The sequence below is a fragment of the Talpa europaea genome (assembly GCF_964194135.1).
Source record: "Talpa europaea genome assembly, chromosome: 4".
NCBI classification, from domain to species: domain Eukaryota; kingdom Metazoa; phylum Chordata; class Mammalia; order Eulipotyphla; family Talpidae; genus Talpa; species Talpa europaea.
Window position 1 is genome coordinate 26,649,052 of NC_140070.1, and position 25,502 is coordinate 26,674,553.

At 38.1% G+C, this 25,502-nt stretch overlaps 1 protein-coding gene across 3 annotated transcripts in view; it reads right to left on the reverse strand.

The window, feature by feature from the left end:
* Positions 1-25,502, reverse strand: part of VEPH1 (ventricular zone expressed PH domain containing 1) — a gene marked incomplete at both ends in the record, with an annotated part of 188,363 nt that overhangs the window by 42,899 nt on the left and 119,962 nt on the right. For 2 of the 3 annotated variants that reach the window (XM_084231249.1, XM_084231248.1), the window contains one exon: positions 8,642-8,781. In XM_084231249.1, the coding sequence (XP_084087375.1) occupies positions 8,642-8,781 (140 nt within the window). Of the gene's footprint in view, positions 1-8,626; positions 8,782-25,502 lie in introns of all 3 variants that reach the window. The other variant, XM_084231247.1, reaches the window with a different exon arrangement.

Below are 25,502 nucleotides of genomic sequence, written 5' to 3' on the forward strand. Positions count from 1 at the left end.
AAGAGTTCATTATGCAATTAATCAAATATGAACAGTATGAATCATAGTGGGGGAAACAAAGCCATTTCTAATCTTAAATGCATTATGAATATTCTTAGAGCTTTAAGATATTCTTAAGTTCTAAACTATAAGAGTGTTAATGAAAAGAAACCACGTTTTTATATTTCACTCAAGTCAATGTAAATAAAAATGTTAAAGAACAATATAATTATGTATTTTTACTAATCAATTATGTATTTATTATTATTTCCATGTTGTGATATCAGACTATAAATGTGAGAAGCATTTGAATTTAAGGAAACAATTTTATAAAAATATATAGAACAGCAAAAAAGGTATAAAATTTGATTTATATTCATATAACACCATACATATTATCCTTTATGTATGATGTACAATAAAACAATGCCATTGGTTTAGAAGATCCTTTTTTCTATGTCAGTGGCTACCCAAATATTTTTAATGAGACAGTCTAGGTGGTCTATGTGTATAAAGCTTAATTATTGAATGTAAATTTATTTTTTTCCAGAAAAATCTCATGATTATGATAAAGATGAACTACACTGTATACTAAGGGGGGGAGGTAAGGGTTTTATACCTCAAGCAAATGCTCCATAGATTAAAATAGGTTAAGAGCTAGTAGCAAATAGATCAATTATGCCACCCACAATGTGGATTATTAATTATTATCAAAAACAAACACAACAAGTTTTTTTTTTTTCATTTAAATCAGTGCAGGATCTGATTTAATTAACCATCAATCCAAAGAAGAGGCATAGACAGAAATATAAATTAAAGAATGGCATGAATATGTTAAATTAACGAGAAAGAGTCTGATACAACATTTAAGGCTAGTATTGGGTTTGACATTATCAAGTCAGAATTCACCCACACTACACAATATCAAGTGTGTGAAAAAGAAAAGGAAATATTTAGTAAACAGCATAAAGAAATATTTTTGGCGACTTTACTTAAAGAGAAAGTAAATCATTGGACTTAGTCAATAAAACAAGACAAGGGGAAAAATTCAAATCAAATTTTCTTGGTTTGTTTTCAGAAAACCAACAACTATTTAAGAATAAACCAACCACATATGAAACCAAATACAAAACCACTGATGAAAACTACTTGAAAAATAGGAAAAGGAAATTAATTTTTTTGTTGTTGTTTGTTTACAGGACAATATAGGAAAAGATGGCTTTCCTCAGGCACTTGTAAGCTGTCTCCATTTTTAAGTACTATATTTCAACTTTATGATTATGATATATTTAATATTAAAGTTCATTTTTTCTTATGTCTACCTTTATATTATAAAGAAATATAACTATCTTATTGATGACATTATAGGGGATATTATAGAAATACTTTATCAATAGAAGTAAATAAACTATATTATCACTTGACCTAACATCTGTATGAGTGATGGTTAAGATTCCTTTTATAACATCTTATAATCCGTATTCAAATTTTATGTAAAAGTTTATTTTATTTTATTTTTTTTTATAAATTTTATTGTTATATTCCCCATACAATTGCAGCCCCCCCATTCTGACCCCAATCCCTCCCCTCCCACCCCCGCCCCCCTAAAAGTGTCTCTGGTTCATAGTTTTTTGTTGATTTTGATTTTCACTTTCTTATAGTTATTCATTTTCCTGGTCCCTTATTTAAGTTTTCTAGATTCCTGCTATGAGTGAGACCATCCGGTATTTTTCTTTTTCTTTTTGGCTTATTTCGCTGAGCATGATCCCTTCCAGCGCCATCCATGTTGCTGCAAATTGCATGTGTTTATCTTTTTTGAATGCTGAGTAATATTCCATGGTATATATGTACCACATCTTCTTGATCCAGTCATCTATTTTTGGGCATTTGGGTTGTTTCCAAAGCTTAGCTATTGTAAACAGTGCTGCTATAAACATAGGGGTGCAGGTGTTCTTTGGAATTGATGTTTCTGTGTCCTTTGGGTAAATACCTAGGAGTGGAATTGCTGGATCTTATGGAAGCTCTATGTTTAGTAGGTCCAGAAATCTCCACACAGCTTTCCACAGTGGTTGGACCAGTTTGCACTCCCACCAACAGTGCAGAAGAGTTCCTTTTTCTCCACACCCTCGCCAACATTTGTTGTTGCTAGTTTTTTTAATATGTGCCATTCTCACTGGTGTAAGATGGTATCTCATGGTAGTTTTGATTTGCATTTCCCTGATGACAAGTGATGTTGAACATTTTTTCATATGCCTGTTGGCCATTTGCATTTCCTCTTCAGAGAAGTTTCTTTTAAGCTCTTCTGCCCATTTTTTGACTGGATTATTTTCTTTGTTGTTGCTGAGTCTCATCAGCTCTTTGCAGATTTTTGTGATCAGTCCTTTATCATTAGTGTTGGGTGCAAAAATGTTCTCCCAGTTGGTGGGGTTTCTCTTTGTTTTTGTTATTGTCTCTTTTGCTGTGCAAAAGCTCTTTAATTTGATGTAGTCCCAGCTGTTTATCTTTGCCTTCACTATCACTGCTTTGGGTGATGTGTCTGTAAAGATGTCTTTGATGTGCAAATCACGTAGTGTTTCGCCTATATTTCCTTCTATATATTTTATGGTTTCAGGTCTTATGTCTAGTTCTTTAATCCATTTTGAGTTGATTTTTGTGTATGGTGTGAGGTGGTGGTCAAGCTTCATTCTTTTGCATGTAGCGACCCAGTTTTCCCAGCACCATTTATTGAACAAACTTTCTTTGCTCCAATGCATATTCTTTGCTCCTTTGTCAAAGATTAGTTGACCATAAATCTGTGGGTTTATTTCTGGATTTTCTATTCGATTCCATTGGTCTGTATGTCTGTTCTTGTTCCAATACCATGCAGTTTTGATGATTATGGCTTTGTAGTATAGTTTGAAGTCTGGGAGTCTGATGCCTCCATTCCCTTCTTTTTTTTTCAGGAGAGCTTTGGCTATTCGGGGTTTTTTGTGATTCCATATGAATTTCATCAATAATTGTTCTATTTCTTTGAAGAATGACATTGAAATTTTGATTGGAATAGCATTGAATCTGTATATTGCTTTTGGAAGGATGGCCATTTTGATGATGTTAATTCTTCCAATCCATGAGCAGGGGATGTCTCTCCATTTCTTTGTGTCTTCTTCTATTTCTTTTAACAGTGTTTTATAGTTTTCTTTGTATAGGTCCTTTACCTCTTTTGTTAGATTTATTCCCAAATATTTGATTTTTTTTGTTTCAATAACAAAAGGGATGGTCTTTTTGATTTCTTCTTCTTCAGATTTATTGTTTGTGTATAGGAAGGCTACTGACTTTTGCGTGTTGATTTTGTATCCTGCCACTTTACTGAACTGATTGATGAGTTGAATTAGCTTTTCTGTGGAGTTTTTAGGGTTCTCTATGTATAATATCATATCGTCTGCAAATAGTGATAGTTTGACTTCTTCTTTTCCTATTTGGATTCCTTGGATGTCTTTCTCTTGTCTTATTGCCCTGGCTAGGACTTCCAGTATTATATTGAAAAGCAATGGTGAGAGTGGACATCCTTGTCTTGTTTCAGATCTTAATGGAATTGCTTTCAGCTTTTCACCATTGAGAATGATACTGGCTGTTGGCTTGTCATAGATGGCCTTTATGATGTTGAGGTATGTTCCTTGTATCCCAAGAATTTCAAGGGCTTTTATCATGAATGGGTGTTGCACTTTGTCGAAAGCTTTCTCAGCATCTATTGATATTATCATATGGTTTTTATATTTCTTTTTGTTGATGTGTTGGATAACGTTGATTGATTTTCGGATGTTAAACCATCCTTGTGCCCCTGGAATGAATCCAACTTGGTCGTGGTGAATTATCTTATGGATACATTGTTGGATTCTGCTAGCTAAAATTTTATTGAGGATTTTTGCATCAGTGTTCATTAGGGAGATTGGCCTGTAGTTTTCCTTTTTTGTGTTGTCCTTGTTCGGTTTTGGTATTAGTGTAATGTTGGCTTCATAAAACGTGTTTGGTATTGTCCCTTCCTTCTCAATTTTTTGGAAGAGTTTGTGAAGGATAGGCACTAATTCGTCTCTGAATGTTTGGTAGAATTCATTTGTAAATCCATCAGGTCCTGGGCTTTTGTTTTTGGGGAGGTTTTTGATTACCATTTCAATTTCGCTAATTGTAATTGGTCTGTTTAGGTGTTCTATTTCTTCTTTATCTAGCTTTGGGTGATTGTAGAGTTGTAGGAATTTGTCCATCTCCTCTAGATTGTTAAACTTGTTTCCATATAACTGTTCATAGTAGTTACTGATTATTCTTTTGATTTCTGCTGTGTCCATTGTGATTTCTCCTCTTTCATTGATGATCCTGTTTATTTGTGCTTTCTCCCTTTTTTCCTTTGTGAGCCTGGCTAGGGGTTTGTCTATTTTATTGATTTTTTCAAAGAACCAGCTCTTGGTTTCATTGATCTTTTGGATTGTTTTTTTAGTTTCAATTTCATTTATTTCTGCTTTGGTTTTTATTATTTCTTTTCTTCTACTGGTTTTGGGGTTTTTTTGTTGTTCTTTTTCTAGATCTTTGAGCTTCGAGATTAGGTTGTTTCTTTGCGTTCTTTCTTGTTTCTTGATGTGAGCTTCTATTGCTATATATTTTCCTCTTATTACTGCTTTTGCTGCATCCCATACATTTAGGATATTGGTGTCCTCCTTGTCGTTCAATTCAAAAAATTTTTTAATTTCTTCTTTGATCTCCTCATTAGTCCAATGGTCTTCCAGTAGTGTGGTTTTTAATCTCCATGAGGTAGGAAAGTTCCTTGCCTTCTTTTTATGGTTTATTTCTAGTTTGATGCCTTCATGGTCAGAAAAGATGGTTGATATGATTTCAATCTTGGTGTATCTGTTGATGTTTGTCTTGTGCCCCAGTATGTGATCGATCCTGGAGAATGATCCGTGTGCGCTTGAGAAAAATGTGTACTCCGTTTTTTTGGGGTTTAGTGTTCTATAGATGTCTGTTAAGCCTAATTGCTCTAGGTCCTTATTTAGAGCTTTGGTTTCTTTACTTATTTTTTGTCTTGTTGATCTATCCATTGTTGATAGTGGTGTGTTGAAGTCTCCCACTACGTATGTGTTTTCTCTGATGTCTGTTTTCAGAGAGGACAACAGTTGTCTGATATATTTTGGTGCTCCTTCGTTTGGTGAGTATATGTTAATGAGTGTTATTTCTTCTTGAAGTATTGTCCCCTTGATCATAATGTAGTGACCATTGGGGTCTCTTTTTATCTTTTTGAGTTTGAAATCTGTTTTATCTGATATAAGTATAGCTGTTCCTGCTTTCTTTTTTGGTCCATTTGCTTGTAGGATTGTTTTCCATCCTTTAACTTTGAGCCTATTTTTATCTTTTGTAGCTGAATGTGTTTCCTGGAGACAGCAAAAGGTTGGGTTTTGTTTCTTAATCCAGGCTGCAACTCTGTGTCTTTTTATTGAAGAGTTTAGTCCATTTACATTTAGAGTTAATATTGATATATTAACATCTGTATTTGCCATTGTGTTTGTCTTTCCTTTGATTTTATTTATTTATTCTTTTAATAACTTTTTTTTTTTTGGCCTTCTTTCATTGCTATTCGTCCCTCTGAGGTTCTGGCTTTAGGACTCCTTGTAGTATTTTTTGGAGTGGGGGTTTAGTTGCAATGAAATTCCGGAGTTTCTGTTTGTCTGGGAAGGTCCATATTCTTTCTTCAAAGAGGAAGGAGAGCTTTGCGGGATAGAGTATTCTTGGTTGGCATCTGTTTTCTTGGAGTCTGTTGACTATGTCCCTCCACTCTCTCCTTGCCCGTAGTGTTTCTTCGGAGAAGTCTGATGTCAGCCTGATTGGTTTTCCTTTGAATGTTATCTGTTTCTTCCCTCTTGCCAGCTTCATTATTTTTTCCTTGTCCTGGATTCTTGGGAGCTTTACTATTATGTGTCTTGCTGTATTTTTCCTTTCGTCGTGGAAGTTTGGTGTTCTTCTTGCTTCTTGTATATCAATTTTCAGCTCCTTCTTCACATTTGGGAAGTTCTCTTCAATTATCTCTTTGAATATTTTCTCTGTTCCTACATCTCTCTCCTCTCCTTCTGGTATTCCTATAACTCTTATATTTCCTTTCCTCATGGAGTCAGATAGTTCCCGAAGTCTTTCTTCGTTCTTTTTCCTTCGTAGTTCTCTTTCCTTTTCTGTTTTGCTTCTTTTTATTTCTGTGTCTTCAAGATTACTTATTCGTTCTTCCATTTCATCTATTCTGCTTTCATTGCTTTTCCCAGAATTCTTTAGTTCTTCCATTAATTCTTTGATCTCCTGCATTTCTTTTACTTCCCTCTTTAGGGACTCAATTTCTTTCTTCTGACCATTGTTTTCCCTCTCTAGGGACTCAATTGCATTCTTCTGATCGTTGATTATTTTTCCCTTATCATTGTTTTCCTTTATGACTTCTGTCAGTTTTTTAATCACGGCAATTTTAAATTCTCTTTCTGGAAGGCTCAGAAATTCTTCCAAGTTATTGTCTTTGCAATCTGGGGGCTGGCTTTCTTTTTGTGGTATGCTTTTTCTCTGGAGAGTTGCTAGGTTGCGTGTGGTTCTTCTCCTCCCTACTGTCTGTTTTCTAATTTGCCGTATGCGTTGGGACACTGTGTTGTTGGGACTGGCCGGCATCTTGGGTGGGCTTCTCTGTTCCCCTCTGGTTCTTCCAGGAGTCATCTGTCAGTTTCAAGCAGCCTTTACTGGAGAAAGGTCCCTGTTCTAAAATGCCGATGTGGGGACACACTCCCCTGTGCGCCTGGTCTGCCCCGGCGGTGGGTTCCTGCTCCCCTCTGGGCTTGGACTGCAGGCCAGAGGGGGTCTGGCATGGGCGAACTTCCCCCGCTCACCTCTGGCTCCTGAGGAAGCCTTCTGCAGGTAGTCTTTATTGAAGAAATGTCCCTGTTCTAAAATGGTGATGTGGGACACACTCCCTGCGCGTCTGGTCTCAGGCACACTCTTCTGCGCGCCTGGTCTGCCCCGGCTGTGGGTGCTCGCTCTCCCTGTGGGCTCAGACTACTTGTTCGGAAGGGGCCCGGTGTGGGCTAACTCCCCAGCTGGCCACTAGCTCCTTCAGGAGCCTGCGCTGGGGTCAAGTCGCTAGGTGGCGCCAGAGATCTCTCCTAGAGCCCTTGGGGAGCTGATTTTCCACCCCGTGGGACAGGGAGCAGAGCGGGGATGGTAGGGTACACCTCAACGGCTTTGGGGTGCTGTGTCTGCCTTGTGCCCCACCGTCGTGGAGAACCCACGCCCCTAATTTCGTGCCCCGGTCTCAGTTCCAAAGCCCTCAGTTCCAGGACGCGGGCTGTAGCCCAGATCAGTGGCGCGGGAATGGCGCCTTTTGAATCCCGCTCCCCTGCCTGGGCGCCTTGTTCCTGCTCACTCAGGGAGGGCCTGCGCAGTCTCCCCCTAATTTCGTGCCCCGGGTCTCAGTTCCAAAGCCCTCAGTTCCAGGACGCAGGCTGTAGCCCAGATCAGTGGCGCGGGAATGGCGCCTTTTGAATCCCGCTCCCCTGCCTGGGCGCCTTGTTCCTGCTCACTCAGGGAGGGCCTCCGCCGTCTCCCCGCAAGCCTAGGTCGCAGGCGCGGGGACCTGGGCAGCTGCGATCTGGTCCGGATCCGCGCCACTTTCCGCGCAAGCTTACCGGGCGGCTGGGGCTGTGTGCTGGTGCTGGTCTCCTCCTGGGGGGCGGGGCTCTCTTTAATGGTGCCTGGAGCTCACCTCCGTGGCGGATCCTGCAGGGTTCGCCTCAGCTCCCGTTCACGGGGTGTGGTGGCTGAAATAGTTCCTTTCTACTCACAGTCCCACTTGCTGCGTCCGTTTTTCTTGTTGGGCGTTTTGGTTTGTTGTTTCCCTCCTCTCTGCCGGTTGGAGAGTGCCGCCTCTGTGGGCGGGGGAGGGGAGCAGGGTTCTGCGCTTCCCTCCCTTCTCGTCCTCTTTTATGGCAACTTTCTTCTTTGGGCAGTTTGCTGGAGTCGTCCGTTTATCTTCCGTGTCCCAGTTCTCACTGGGACCTGCCGCTTTTCCTCCCTATTAACTTTTTTTTAATGGGAGATCTTACTCGCAGAGTCTCCTCGCCGCCATGTTGCTCCGCCCCCAAAGGTCTTGATCTTTATGTAAAAGTTTAATACTTTCAAGATAAGCATTAACATCTTTGCACTAAATTCTTTATTGTTGAATTGAAAGCTCCTCTTTAAATAATTTTTACCTATGTATATTTATTCTGTTGGAAAGGTTGTATTCCAGTATTTTAATGTGAAAAAGGATATGTTGACACTAAAATTAATTGGACATTGGAATATCTTGGAAAAATAAAGGCTGATTCTACATGAAGAAAATTACTCTCCCAAATAAGCTGTATTTTTTTGTTGTTGTTGAACAAAAGGTATTTTCCCTTTCATTCTTTTTTAAAGCTAGCAATATTCAAGATTTTAATAGTTTTGATCTTCTGATTACTAAGGGATTTTCATTGGGAAACTATCCTAAAACATAGAAAATTAAATTTAACAGTATTAATGAAATGTGTATGTACTACTGTTATCTATATACTAATACTAGTCAAAGAATTGACAATTCAGTAAAAATGAATTGATAATTCATTAATGGACCATGATGAACATGAATTATACACACCTGCTGAAATAGAAACATGATATGGATCCAAGACTGAGGTTCTTGGCTGATGAGAATGAAACTGGATTTGCTGTAGAGGCAGTAATGACCCTTCAGGGAGCAGGTGAAGAACAACTTTGCTACACAACTTCTAACAGAATCTAGAAACCAATGCACATTGCAGTATACATTAGATCTTCCTAAAGTTACACTTTATATTTCAACACACAAACACTTTCAGAAATACACATTGTTCATTTTTCAGTCTATCAATTACTCCAAATACAGTTTGGCATGGATTAATCTCATGGAATATAGATTTAAATGTAGATACTTTAAACAAGTTGTAGTCTATCTAATTCATTTTAATTAACAGTACATGGGGGACCTTCAAGTGACTCATATGGATTGAAGAAATTTCTTCCCAATAAAAAGGGAGATGCCTTGTCATTTCCATCCAACTGGGCACCTGAAATGATAACCTGGGAGGAGAAGTCAAGCAGATGGAGGAAACCCAAGCATTTCCTGGGTGATGGGCAGAGTGTCATGCACTAGGCATTGGTCTCTTAGTTGTGCAGAGGCCATGGAAAAGGTCTCCAGAACAACTATGACCAGAGGTGTGGCTTCCTGTGCACTGGCCTGGTATGCTTAGAGAGGATCATTTCATTTGAAAAGGCTCAGCAGGAATGTGGATAAGATTGTTCCTTAGGAACTAGAGAGCAGGGGCAAGGTGGTGGTGTGACATAGAGTAGAGATGGTGGAGAGCCATATGTGGCAGCCATGTAGTTTAAATACCTTACGGGATGGGTGCTACTATTTCTGTTTTAAAAGATGAAGAAACAGCTTATAGGAGGTCAGCTGATTGAGCCACTGTGACTGCATTCCTCACCACTAAGACCTTGGCACGTGGCACACAATAGATGCACTGTAGAGAGTGTCTGGACAGATGAATGATGCTCAGGGATCTGGAAAAAATTACTCAAGTCTGCCCATTCTGCGGTAGAGTGAGGACTTGACCTCTGCTGATGCCACGTTGGGGTGATTTAGGCTCTACAATACAGGGGATTTTTAAATCTATGCAGTAACACTGATAGTTCATGAGGTAGTTATTTCAGGAATAATTTGACATTTTAAATGTAGTTGATGGGGACTCGAATGTGGTGGCAGGGTCAGACCTCACCTAAGAGAGGACCCTGGGATCTACAGGCTCAGGTATGCAGGAATACAGGCTTTCCAGGAAGATTTGGAATAGTCAGGGAGAGTGAACAAGGACAGATTAGAGAAGTCTTTGGAAACAAAACAATATATCCACAGGGAAATTTAGAAATATATAATTATTTTCTGTGACTCTGCTCTGTTGGGATGAAAGAGTGTTTGTGAAGCTAGTTAGTTTTTGAGAATTAAAACAGTTTTTGGGGCCTCCCCGGTGGCGCAGCGGTTGAGCGCTGGGTTGCGAAGCTGCCCGTGTCCGGTTCGATCCCCGGCTGCTCCCCGGCCACCGGAGGAGGGTCCCACATGGTGCGCAGACCTCTCCTGCCGCCCGCAGTGTACTTCGGTCCTTCTGCCTGCTCTGCTCCCCGCTCTGGCTCTGGTGAATTCTCTCACCCTCCCGCGCTTCTGACTGTACCCAGTGCATGTATAAACAAAACAAACAAACAAACCAGCAAACAAATAAATAAAGCATGCCTCTATAAAAAAAAAAAAAAAAAAAAAAAAAAAAAAAAAAAAAAAAAAAACAGTTTTTGGTTGAAAATTCAATATCTTGCATAAAATCAGAAGTGTTTTCTGCATTCTGTGGGTAAATGAATCACAGGATGTCAAGAGTGCTTGAAGCGTCTATGGAAAAGACCAGAGTTCTGCATCGACAAAAACTTCAGAGAATAGAGTGGGGCACAGAAAGTGGTTTAAAATTGCCCAACCAGAAATTGTTCAATAGCAGTAATTAAGAATACTTTTTGGCACTGATGACCTGGAAAATTGAATTTAAACCAATCTACAGTAGAGAAATAGGGTAGCAAATATTCCATAAGAGCCATAGACAAAAGCAATATTTGAAATAAATGGGGGTGTAACCTGTACATGGAAATGACAATGCTTTGGTTTAACAGAAAATTTCAAAAGGAAATAAATTCTTTTTTCAAGAAACAAAGCAATAACTTGAGGGCCTCTCTGGTGGCACAAGGGGTTAAGACGCAGCACTATGAAGCTATTACCAGCCACCGCAGCACAAGTTTGATCCCCAGTCAGGAAGATACCCACATGGCTCGGCAGACCTCTCCTGTCTCATCTGCTGCTCCCCTCAACAGTGTATTTCAGTAGTTCTGCCTGTTCTGTTCCCTGCTGTGTCTCTCGTGACTCCTCTCATCCTCCAAGCTGGGGTACACTGGCCTGTACCCCAGTTCTGTATTCGTGAATAAATAAATCTTAAAAAAAAGAGTGCAGAAACTGGATAGTTTTCAACTTCAGGTTTCTGCATGAAAAACACATTTTTTGTCTTTTTTTCCCTTCCTCTAAATACTTATAGCTTGCTCATGTTTTCTTTTGAAAATAAACATTGATTATTGGTTGAATATTGAATATAGAATATTCAGTGAACATTGAATCAATATTGAATATTGATTATTCATTCACTGGGTGAATGATTATTCACTCAGAGCTTACCAGCTTTCTATCCACAAACCACAGGGCCCCCAGATCACATAAACTGGGCCAAGTTGTAGAAGAAAGGGATCTTTAACTTAGAAGCATGTACACTGACTATACAAATAAATAAGTACTGTGATACCACTTTTCTGTAATGCACAATGTAAGCCTGATCTCTATCAGTATTTTTCCTCCCTCCCTCCCTCCATTTCATAAAAGCATTATTGGCTTGGAAAGTTTTCCCCACAACACTAACATTTAGTTGTTAATTTTTCTCTGTAATTCGCTCCCTCCTGTATATTCTATGGTGCTAAGGGTAGACACATAATAAATGTGGCTGAGTGAAGAATGGCAGACACTGTGCTGAGAAGATGATAGCTGTAATGCGTGCTTAAGAAGCTGGCAACCAAATGGGAGAAACAGCTACCAACAACAGTTGTAAGTTTTAAATTCACAAGATAACAGAGGGACACATACTATGACTGCAGGAGACAAGCATTTCAGTGTGGGGAACAATCTGAAAAAAAAAAAAAAAAAATCCCACAGGCAGGAACAATGCAGGTAATGTTGAAGGCAGAAAAGTTTAGTGTATCAAAGTCACTATGCCACTTTTTACTTACATAACGGATGCCCAAAGGTTATTTATTTTTCTAGAATAAATGCTGAAGAGAAGAGGTTACGCTTTGCTAAATTTAGAATGCCTTCCATATCCCATCAGGTCTGATTGTTTTTTCTTTACTTTTGTTAGGTGGTGGCTTATTTTTCTAGAAATCAAAGGATTTGCTTTGGTTTTTATAAAGACTGCTGTAACATGAACACAAATAGTTCTATAATACAATATATTGTAAGTTGAAACACCCCAAACATATACATTATACAGAAGTATGGATTTCAGGGTGTGACACAAAATACCAGACCATGTGGTCTTCTTTTGGAATCAAAATCTTTAAGAATAATTTTGGAATTCTTTTTCCCTCTGACAGCTTGATCCTGCAGTTCACATGTCTTTTTTCCTGCACTGTATTTACTGTACCTGATCAGAATATTGTCAACAATTTCAAATAAACTTTTACTTTAGAAGACTTTTATATTTATAGAAAACTCCCAAATATAGTAAAGGGAGTTCCCATCTACCACACAACTAGTTTCTGCTATTATTAACATATTAAGTTAATAATATAACTTAATAAGTTAGTGCACATTTGTTATGAATAAAGAAGCAACATCAATTCACTATTATGAAGCCCATGGTTTGTTCTGATGTCCTTCATTTTTACTCAGTGTCCTTTTTCTGTCCCAGGATCCCATTCAGGATACTACACGCCTTATATTGACTGTGCATGCCTGGGTGCCATACGCAGTAATGATTTCCCAGACTTTCCTTGCTTGGGATAACTTTTACAGCTCTGAAGAGTACTTTGGTTCAGTACTTTGAAGAATATCCCTCAGTTGGGACTTGTCTATTTTCCTCATGAAAACACTGAAACGTCAAGTTTGGGGGCAGAAGACTCCAGAGCGAACAGTGTCCTTTTCATCATATCAAAACGACCTTGTTCTACTGGCTGAGGCAGTGTGTACTGGGTCTCTCCATTGCAAAGCTACTCTTTTTTCCTCCTTCTATCCCATTCTCTTTGAAAGGAAGCCACTTTGCGTAGCCCACACTTGAGGAGGGTGGGGTTATCTCTACCTTCTCAAGGGTAAAATAGTTACATAAATGATGTGGAATTCTGCCAAAGAGATGTCTTTTCCTCTCCCAGTTATTTCATTCCAATTACTTAGTCAATCATTATTATGTCTGTATATATTACTGGATATTTACTTTTATAATTCACCATTACTTTATCTATTTTGTTGTTCTAATTGTTCCAACTTTGGCCATTGTAGATCTTTGAGGTGGCTTCTGCATTCATTCAATATGCCCCCATCAGTGTGTGTGAGTGTGTATTTGTGTGCATGTGTGTGAGCATTTCCTTACTTTCTGATGGTAAAATTTGTCCCAGACTCATCTTGTAGGTCTCCTGGTCCTATCTTACAATAGGGTGTTTCTCTAAGGAGTCTGGCTTTCTTTTATTGGAAAATGGTAATTAGAAACCAAAATCTGGGTGCTGCACATGCTTGCTGCTCTTGGGTGTCATTGCTATTGTTCCTCTTGGCTTACAGACTAAGAAATTATGTGGGTACACAAACCCATATGCACACATATCTATAAGTATTTCTATATGTAACCATCTGCATCTACATTAAACTGAACAGGAGTTCACACCAATGACTTCATTTCTAATCCATCACCATGCCTCCCCTTGTTTATCTGAAACCTCCCATGTCAACAATGAGAAGCCTGGCTCTCCCTCTGTTAGTCATTTTATCTCTGCTCACTCTAGAAGGCAGAGAGTAAAATCCTCTCTTCCTTATATGCTGCCCTTCCCTGCACTTCTACCCTGCCTCTCTCCTCTCTTCCCCCTCATAAATCTTTGTATGTATAGCACTTAACATAGTTTCTGGAATAGAGAAGCTTCCCTCAAAACCTAACAAGAATAATATTTTTACTTTCTTTCTGGTTCTTTCTGGAAAAACAAAGATTAAAACAAGACCAATAATCTCATCAAAATAATGAGAAATTATAAGTGACAATATAATACTAATTTCCATGTTGAAATTTTATCTCACTTTTAATTATACAGTCCACATTGTTGATTTAGTATGAAAAAGAGAACTATTTGTTAATGTAAACATTCTTCTTTAGTTTAACCACTTGCATTTTAGCTGTATCCCAGATGCCAGAAATCTTGTTATACTATGAACTTGGTAAAGAAGTCATTTTTCATGGTTGTAAAATGCTAGAAAAGATTAGAAATCTAGAAAGTATACAAATTAACATTTTAGAAAACATTTAAATATTAGAAATAGTGCTAAGTGTCATCATGAGGTTTCAGAAGGAGTTATAATTTTATAACATTTAAAAGGTTTAGTAGAAGTTTAAAATCAAGTGACGCATAATCAAACAGTATTCAGATTTGAGTGTGTATGTGTGTGAATTGTTTAAAATATTAGAATAAGTTGATGTATGTGGTTGCTAATATCAGAGTTTACTTTTGTATCAATATTTTATTTGATGCTTTATATAATTATTACTCGATGTTCATACATTTCTATCATCTTTATTTTGATTTGAGGTTAAAGCATAAGAGAATTAAGTGATTTATTTCATGAAGTAAGATGTAAAACCAGGCCTTGACTCAAGCTCATTAAAATGTGAGTCCCAAGTTTTGTTCACAAAATTATACTACCTCCGTCAAAGTCATGTTGTCTGAGACTAAAACCTGCCTCCCAGGTGAGCTGTCTATAACTTCTCCAGGGACAGGGTTGCAATACAACATAAATTACCAACTCTTTAACAAGAAACTATAGAAGTTGTTGAGTCTTAGAAACATAACCGAAGTCATCTATTTCTATGCAATTACCATATAGTTAACATAATTCTCTAACCTACAGATAGAATTAATCTTTTCACAAACCTAAAGAGCTGTGGCAAATCTAAAAAGAGAAGATCTTTATAGGCCTTCGTGAATGGGAATAGCTGGTCTTTTTCATCCTTGAATATAGTAGAAGGAAGTAGGAAAATGTTTTGAACTCAGAGGGAATCATCACAGCAATTAGGCTTAGAGGTGGAGAAAGCTGTGGAATCAGCGATGGAGAGAACTGTTGTGCTTAAAGTCCTGATATACCCTGTGATATGTGGTCTCTAGTTTTTTAAAATATCTGTATTAGACCTGAGAAACACAACACTCTACTTGGGAGATTAGACTCATAATTAATCTCCCAGGGTGGTCATTTATATATGATCTATGCCATTATATACTTTTTTTTTGCCCCTATTATTTTTTTAAATATCTTTTTTTTAAAGATTTATTTATTTGTTTATACAAGCACAGGGTACAGTCAGAAGCGCGGGAAGGTGAGAGAATTCACCAGAGCCAGAGCGGGGAGCAGAGCAGGCAAAGGACCCAAGTACACTGCTGAGGGGAGCAGCGGGTGGCAGGAGAGGTCTGTGCGCCATGCGGGACCCTCCTCCGGTGGCCGGGGAGCAGCTGGGGATCAAACCGGCGCTGCAGAGGCTGCAGGCAGCTTCTCAACCCAGTGCTCAACCGCTGCACCACCAGGGAGGCCCTTCATTATATATTTTTTATTTGGGGTAAGTACCTTTTAAGAATGAAAATATAATGTGACCTTGATTTTTTTTTAATAGCTAGTAGAAATATCAAAGAGTTGACTTTACTTTTTGGAAAAAAGAATAAGTTAACTCTTGTTTTGAATTCTTTACCAAACTTACACTGAAATTTCTCTTCCAGCTAAATAAGAGTCAAATAAATGTAGCTGGCTTGTTTCCCAGATTTTACAATCGAGTCAGTTTTCTCCAGATCCAAACTATATTTCTAGAATGATTTATTAAAAACTGAAGAGGACTATCTTTGCTGAAATTGCTAAGTTGAAAGCATTTGTGTATTGAAAATAACTTACACACAAGCAACACATTTAAAGAAGGCATTTTGTGAGACTTAGCAGGATAGGAGATGATCTTTACTTTGTACCTAGGTGTGAGTATAACAAATTACATTTAACCCTTGTCTAGTAGGTATTAATTATCTTCATTTCATAAAGGAATCTTAAGATGAAACTTTCTGCAAGTAATTGAGCTAGAATTTGAACCCAGGTTCTAGAGCCCATCTCTTTCCAATATATTATGGAAAGACACAGATAAAATAGAGATACTAGAAGTGCCTCAAGAGGTCTGTTTCAATGGAAAGATCATTAATCCAGGAGTCAGACAACCAAGATCTTATGAGCAAGGTCTTGTTACCTTTTATCTCTGTCTCTTACTTCTTACCTATGAAACAGGGGTGGACCAAAAGTTGATGAAGAATGTGCTTTTCTGTTTTATATTTTTCTGTTTATATTTTTGTTATCTTTCTTAGGTTGAAACTCCATGAAGGTAAGGAGTAGTTAATTGTAGAAAAATATGTATCAAATGAGATTTATCATTTAAATCATGTTTAGACGTATAGTTTAGTGGCATTAAGTACATTCATACTGTTGTACAACCATCGCCACTGTCTTTCCACCAAAACTTACCCATCTACGTAATTGAATTGCTGTAGTCACTAAATTATAACTCTCCATTTCTCTGTTTCCCAGCCCCTGGCAACCATTCTAATTTCTGTCTCTATAGATTTGACTATTTTAGATTTCTCATATAATATGGAGTCATATAACATTTATCTATTTGTGTTTGACTGATTTCACTTAGCACAATGTCTTCAAGATTCATTTATGTTTTGGGATTATCAGAATTTTATTCTTCAAGGCTGAACAATTTTCCACTGTTTAGACAGACCACATTTTCATTATCCATTCATCTGTTGATAGGTATTTGGGTCGTCTCCAACTTTTGGCTATTGTGAATAATGCTGCTGTAAACATGGGGGACGAATATCTCTTTTAGACCAGATTTTAATTCTTTTGAGTAATACCCAGAAATGGATTTGCCAGATCATATGGAAATTCTAAGATTAAATGCTTCAGAAACTGCTATACTAGAATATGCTTTTTGGCTCTGAAATTCTGATTTCAATAAAGGGTTACAGAGGTCCATAAAGAAATGTGTCTTTGGTCACCCAGAGCAGGGTTGTTTCCAGAACTTGATCTCAAAAGAACAAGAACACAGAAGAGACAGCAATAGGGTCTGCTAGACATTTCCTCCTTCTTGATATTGGCTAGACAGGAACCACAAAGTCATTCCTTCCATCTCCCATGGAATTCTCCTTTGATGTATTTCTCATACATGGAATTCAAAATACTGACAAAGAGTGAATAAATAAGACTGTCATTTAACTGTATAAATATCCTAAATTGAACGGAAAAAAGGCAGGAGGAAGTGAAACTGGTAATTTGTCTGATGAGAGCTTTTCCAAAGCAACTCAAATGAGGCATTTTTTTTTTGGACCGACCATAAATTATAACTCTGGGCTTATTACTTTAAAATACTTTTGCTTTTGCCTGAAAAAAGTGGAATAGCATATCACAAGTCAGCATGGATCACTTATCAAACTTTAATTCCATATGATTTCTAAAATATATTTTTATCTTAGACTAAACTCTACTACTTATCACTCCCAAATTAAAGTTTAGAAGTTTTTAACAGCATAACAATTATTTCATGACTTTGATGTAGGAAACAGAAAGGAAACTCCAAGGTAAAAAATTTATATTCTCAAGAGCAAAGGTGAATTTCTGAAATGTTTGAAATTATAGCACACAATTCTTTAAGAGATACTGCTTTGATCATCTTAGTGTTTCCAGGACTTGGGTCTGTGCTAGCTGCTGAGAAATGTGAGTTGCTGGACAGATGTGTGCTTAAGGAAAAAGTACAAAATTTCTCACTGGATGAAGAATCAAGGGCAGGAAAGTGATGGAAAGAGATACTCTCTTGCTTTCACTCAGTTATATTTAGGACATTATTGGTTGAGAAATACAACCACTTGTATTGCCAGTGGATGACTGAGTGCTGGCCATGACACATGCACAGGGACCACATTCCCAGAAGTTGTGCTATGCTTGTTTTCCCACTCATGGCAAAAATTTCAGCCAGTTGTCAAATAAGCACAACAGATGGAGGGGAGGATTTTATTTTTTTATTTTTAATTAATTAAAATTTTTTTACATCACTGTTCATTTTTAAACAATATTTGCTTCCCCCCCACCCCCTCAGGTGTAGTCCCCCTGGAGTTTCCCTCACCAATGCACCCGTGCACCATCACCTCAGTCCCCTGTGCTCCTCCCTCCCTCCCTCTGATCCCTCTCCCACCTCCTCCCCTGCAGTATGTCTGTTATAATTGTCTGTTTTGGCTTTACAACAGATGTTTTTGTTAAGAATCATCAAGAGAAGGATATAAAGTATTTTTGTAAGTGATTGTCTTAAAAATGCAAATAAAATAAAGAGAAGTAAAGGAAAATTTGATAATAGAAATAAAAATGTATAGACCATAGGTGTAAAAAGCTGTATTCTTTGACCCAGATTTTGGAAAAAAGTCAAAATTAAGTATTGTTACATTTATAGAAATGCATAGGTGAAAGGAATGTAAGGCTATTGATAAACTACTAACAGTGATTATTTCTGAGTTGAGACATGGCTTTGTGTCATTTATAGACATAGTGTAATAATCCTGTCTAATCGAGATATTTTATGTCTTGACATTGGAATGATCTTGACTGATAGAAGGTCGGGGGCAGATGTCATAAGGCACTTAAGTTCTCAACGACATTTGTGAAGTCACTTCTAAATGGACTTGCCAAAGGAAAGGCACATATAGATCAAAACCTGACTGCATGGAGAAGCCCTACCTACATCAAAATTAACAGGTCATCCTGAAATCACGCCTCTATAAAACAGGTACCAAAGTTGAAACAATCTGAGATGCTTATGGACTCCATGCTCATGGTCCCGAGTCCTCCAGAGTTTGAAGAGGGCTGCCAAGGCTCTCGTCCTGAGAAGCGATTGATTTCTGGAGCCCTCTTGCCTGGCTCCTGCCCACTCTGCAGTGCCAGTCTCCCTAACTTTGCCAAGAGGTTTGTTACCTTTTTTCCTCCCTTTTTGGATGACAATTTATATATACACTTATATTATTATAATATGGATTCCCCCAAATTCCATATAACTGAAGTAAGTTTCTCTGTGGATGGGGCCAAAGAAGATCTAGTAAGAAATAACTTAACAGTGCTTCAGCCATCCACTTGTTCTCTCTGAAATCCTCCAAGTTTTGGATTTCAGGCCTTGAGCAGTGAGACTCACTTATAATGCTAATCACAGAAATATGGCAAGCATCTCACCAGGAAGCTTTAAGGAAAGGTTTGACTTTGCGCTGTATTCAAAGCATAATAAGATAAAGGCTTTCTTGCAGCAGAATAATGAAAAATAGAGCTACCATTAACTGGTTGATATTAGTTTTAGTGATTTGGGGCACTGTTCTTAGGGCTTTATGTGAGTATTGCCACTTAATGCTTGAAACAATCCTATGATGGAGATACTTGGAGTTTAGAGGAGGAAACTGAGACCCAAAGATGTTAAATAATTTATTCTGCTTAGATTACGCATCAGTTAATAACAGTTGAAGTGAAAGAAAGATTCAATTTATATGTAGGTACTTCTAATTACATAAATCCTACTATAAATTGTTTCACATTCATTTATATGGTAATTAAAATGTGATAATATTTTTAGTTTTGGTTGCAGTTTTGATCTTTATAGCACCATTGGATGAGGTATGTGGCACATTCCCCATTCATGCTCAACACTCTCTTGAGGGACACACACGAGTGACCCATGAAATCCCAACTCCAGGTGTTACTCCTCCCCCATCAGAACTACCTGAATTGGGAACATATTTATCAAACAAATAAATCAAGGAAATAAATGGCCTCTGTCAAATTAGCTGTGGAAACTGAAAGTTAGGCATAGCAGCAAATGTCAAAATCACAAAATTATTTTTCTGTAAATTAATGTTACACATGACAGAGGTTAATTTATCTTTGAAAGCCTTAATTTCATGCATTACTTTTCTCAGGTTGTATTTAAGTATAAATTGTTTCATTTTTATGAGACCTAAATTCCAGTGATGATGACATAAATCATCAAAATTAACATTAAACAGGGTAAACTGTTTTGTTTTGTTTTGTTTTTTTCTATTTTGGTTAATGCATTTTTTTCATCTTCCTTTCCTTACTGCTACCCAGAGAAAAAGTTATATCATAGAGTAGCAATTTGGCTGCTACTGGTTCAGCTTTCAGAAACTCAACCTTCTAGTTATAAATTTAAAACAGCTGGTTATATATTTTGTCTCATTGAGGCAGACAGGGCACTCTATTGGAAAACAAAAAGTGAGGGTTAATAGAGTTGAATTATCTTTGCCACAGTTGGCTATTCTCCGGGGGTCCATGGAGTAGCATGAGCTTTGTGGTGAGCAGACCATCAACATTCATCCAGCAGAGGGTTTCAGGAGTGGTCTGTTGCCCCCAGAAACTCTGGAATCTCAAATATTTGCCTTGTGTGGGAAATTTGATCTCTGGGGCCAGTTAAAATCATAAGGTCTCAGAGCTGAAAGGACTTTAAGTGGTGGTCTCTCTCTAATAAGACAGGGTTGCAATGGAATCAGTTCAGATTCAAAAACATTTGAAAGCACTCTTTGATTTTCCCTATGTGTTTAATGAAATTAATTCAAGTGTTTCTACATTGGCAAGTTCTCCTTGTCAATTTCTCTGCTTCACTGAGAGATCTGTCTTGTGAAGGGGAATTTGAGAATTGAAAAGTCTAGATGGGCGGTGTCTATGACTTAGAACCAGCTTGAAAATTGTTGAGATTTTTATCGCCCATTGATCCCACATGATAACACCTTGCTGAAAGAAAATTTCTTAGCAGAAAATCATTAGGCTGGCACAATCAGAGAGGACTGCCCACATTCATATATGTGCAATTAGTTGAGCTACTACATGGTGTGGTATTATCCTGGGCAAAAAAGCTCTACAAGGAAATACCTCATTGTATTGACCTCTGAATTGAGAGAAGTGGCAGCAGTAGAGCAGGTATGATACATGAGGAAGGGTCCTTCCCAGAATTTGGATGGTAAATGGCAAGAGGTAGCGAATGTATTGTTCCATAAGCATTTCTTAGGAACCTGAAATGGCCATGTGCTCCAGTTACAATATCACAGAACCCACTTGCCAATACTGGCTCTGACCACCTATCAAAAGCAACAGGCTTTATCCAAGCCCTTTCCGAATCAAGATAAGGAGGCCTGGTGGTTAACCAGTATCTTGGTCATCACTGTTAACTGACTGGAAATGGTCTGGTTTGGGAAATAAATAGGGATGGAGACTTATGAGATGTAAGCCACAGTCCCTCAGTTTCCCCTACTGGTAGGATTCATCTCATCTCCTTATTGGAATGAGAACTGGTCTGAGTCCTTTGTAGTGCTGCCTGGACACAGGCCTTGTTGGTGCATGTCCACTTGAGTGTAACTATGCTGACACATACTCCTAGAATCATTTGCAATCAAGAATCACATCTTGTTCCAACAAAAGAAGAATGCAAATGGCCACTAGCACCTGGGACCACAGTAAACTGCTTTGCAGAGCACACTGACTTTGTACTGAAAGAGAATTGTACTTCTTGTAGTTCTTTCTTGCATATGTATATTCAATGGTGATCGGGCAAATGAATAACAGACAATGGAAATATGCTTGTACTTTGAATAAAAATGGTCTGTTCTTTAAGAACGGAAACTTTCTTGATATCCTGGGAGCCTGAGAACATGCCTCCCTAAACACATCAGCTACTACTATCACAGGACTAAATCGGCTCACCCCATGCACAACAGCTAAAAGGTGCAGACTCTGCTGCTAGACAGAATTTCTGCTCTACCTTCTGCTAGTTCTGTGAATTTGGACTTTTTTTTTCTTTTATACTTCAGTTTATGCATTTGTAATTTAGGAATAATAATATTTTACTCAGGGTACAATAAAGCATTTAAAATAGTGTCTAGCACATAGGGCTTGCTGCTACTAGCATGGGGTGGGGGGTGAATCTATAGTCACTCTATAATATCCTTATTCGATATGGAGTTTGTCACAGAATGCATATTTAGAACATTTTTATTGTAAGATATATAACATAAAAATTACCAGTTTAATCATTTAAAATTGTGCATTTATGATGTTATAAAACACTCACTTCTATCTAGTTACAGAAATTTTTCATTACTTCAAATGGAAATCTTACATCCATTAAACAGTTATTTATCATTCCTCTCTTCCGAGGGATTTGTCTGTGGATGTGTCTATTCTGGATATTTTATATAAATGGAATATATAATATGTAGGTCTTGGTGTCTGACTTCTTTCACTTAGCACTTATGTTCGTGGGTCATCCACATGGTAGCATGCATTAGTACCTTCTTCCTGTTGATGACTGAATAACCTCCCATTGTTGGATATGCCTCAGTTTGCTTTTTCATTCATTCATCAATGGGCATTTAGATAGTTCCTATTTGGTTATTGTGATTAGAACTGTTTTGAACATCTATGCACATATTTTTGTTTGAACAGTTGTTTTCAATTCTTTAGTTATATATACCAAGGAACAGAATTGTTGTGTCACAGGTAATTCTGTGTTTAACTTGTTGAGGAATAGTCACTTATTTCTAAGCAAGTATTTCGTGACCATATAATGTCCAAATTCAAAAATAAGACCATTATAATAATTGTGAAGGAAAAAGTACCTGAAGTGACATCTGTACTAATATACTGACCTCTGATTGTGAAGACAAATGTGCAGCAAACCTACAAGGGTTGGGTTGTAAGGGTTGTAAGCAACCCTTACAAATAGCACTCAAATCAGGACCATTTCTGATTGGATGGTAGTAATTTCTTATAATTACAGAAATGGGTTATTTTGATAACTTTGTTCAATTTTTGGATTAATTTCAAATTTCTTCTAATATTCCCAGGAAGTTAGCCAATACCCCAAAATGAGAATGATATAAATATAAATTCTGAAACCAATTTAAAATTAAACTCATCTTTAAATAACCATAGTGGTACGTGATTTGCACATCAAAGACATCTTTACAGACACATCACCCAAAGCAGTGATAGTGAAGGCAAAGATAAACAGCTGGGACTACATCAAATTAAAGAGCTTCTGCACAGCAAAAGAGACAATAACAAAAACAAAGAGAAACCCCACCAACTGGGAGAACATTTTTGCACCCAACACTAATGATAAAGGACTGATCACAAAAATCTGCAAAGAGCTGATGAGACTCAACAACAACAAAGAAAATAATCCAGGGCCTCCCCGGTGGCGCAGCGGTTGAGCGCTGGGTTGCGAAGCTGCCCGGGGCCTCTGCGGCGCCGGTTCGATCCCCGGCTGCTCCCCGGCCACTGGAGGAGGGTCCCGCATGGCGCGCAGACCTCTCCTGCCGCCCGCTGCTCCCCTCAGCAGTGTGCTTCGGTCCTTCTGCCTGCTCTGCTCCCCGCTCTGGCTCTGTCTCTCGCCCTCCCGCGCTTCTGACTGTACCCAGTGCATGTATAAACAAACAAATAAATAAACATGCCTCTAAAAAAAAAAAAGAAATAATTCTGGCAAAAAAAATAAATCTAACCTTTAAAAAAAAAAAAAAAAAAAAAAAAAAGAAAATAATCCAGTCAAAAAATGGGCAGAAGAGCCAAAAAGAAACTTCTCTGAAGAGGAAATGCAAATGGCCAACAGGCATATGAAAAAATGTTCAACATCACTTGTCATCAGGGAAATGCAAATCAAAACTACCATGAGATACCATCTTACACCAGTGAGAATGGCACATATTAAAAAAACTAGCAACAACAAATGTTGGCGAGGGTGTGGAGAAAAAGGAACTCTTCTGCACTGTTGGTGGGAGTGCAAACTGGTCCAACCACTGTGGAAAGCTGTGTGGAGATTTCTGGACCTACTAAACATAGAGCTTCCATATGATCCAGCAATTCCACTCCTAGGTATTTACCCAAAGGACACAGAAACATCAATTCCAAAGAACACCTGCACCCCTATGTTTATAGCAGCACTGTTTACAATAGCTAAGCTTTGGAAACAACCCAAATGCCCAAAAATAGATGACTGGATCAAGAAGATGTGGTACATATATACCATGGAATATTACTCAGCATTCAAAAAAGATAAACACATGCAATTTGCAGCAACATGGATGGCGCTGGAAGGGATCATGCTCAGCGAAATAAGCCAAAAAGAAAAAGAAAAATACCGGATGGTCTCACTCATAGCAGGAATCTAGAAAACTTAAATAAGGGACCAGGAAAATGAATAACTATAAGAAAGTGAAAATCTAAATCAACAAAAAACTATGAACCAGAGACACTTTTGGGGGGGCGGGGGCGGGAGGGGAGGGATTGGGGTCAGAATGGGGGGGCTGCAATTGTATGGGGAATATAACAATAAAATTTATAAAAAAAAATAAATAACCATAGTGGTACTTTTATTCTTCCTCCAGTAAATTCTTGGTAACCACTAGAGAGAATACCTCCTTCAATAAGTGATGAGCTTGACTCAGCCCTGAGAGGGGAACCTGAACACTTGTTTGATCACACTTATTTTCCCCTCCTGGGAAATTCACTGGGAAGAATTCAGTAGTGCCTACTATGTACTCTTGATGGCCGCCGAATACAAGTTAGAAGTGCCAACAGTGAGAACATAAAGTAGTCAAGATCAATACAATCAGAAATAGATCTGGACTATTTTTGTGGGAGTTGGCACAATTTGCAGTTGCAAAAGTAATTTTGGAATTTATATGAATTTTAACAAATGCATACAGATGTACTTACATGTATGTATATATGTACATGTATACATATATTTATGTATATATATATATATATATATATTGCATGATGCTAATGTAGCTGATTTTTGGCAGTGATACAGAGTCACTTTGTGGTCACACTGAATCAGTGGAAACCCATGTGTTATAAATAAACATTTGGCACCACCAAGCAGAGATTTATCAAACGTTGTGCAGAGGCAAACAAGGCAGGCAAGCTGTGATCCCCTGCAGGTACCATTCCATGTGATACCAATTACTTTACAATTCTTCAAAATGTATAACAGCAACCATATTTAGGGCACAGACATTTTTAGGAAATTTTATTATTAAACTTCACTAAGATGGGTCTGTTTAATTCTCCCCTGTACCCCCACACCCCCAGAGGAAAGAGGGATGAGCCTAAGATTGTCTTATATGAGCTATCTCATTGCTCTCTCTAGTTAGCCATTCTAAACTAAGACCTTCTGGCTAAGGCACCACCCAAAAGTCTCAAGAGAATGCTCTTGGGAGGAGGATGGCTATTTATCAAGAACTTTAATGACGTCAGTTAGGTTGGTGCAATGCATGATGCCTCCACATACTGTCCACTAACTCAAACTCTGAAGCTCTTGTAAGAAGTGGCCTTTAGTAACTCCTAGCTGCACTGGGTTTTCCCTAGGATGTTCACAAGGGATCTGCTCTGAGTTGATTTCATAATCATATACCTGACACGGGAAAATCAGGGAGCATCTTGCTTTATTTGCTGCTGTTATAAGAGGTTTTACTGAATATAAAGCAACTGATTTGTGCAGCTAGTTCTGGGGGTATATAATGAA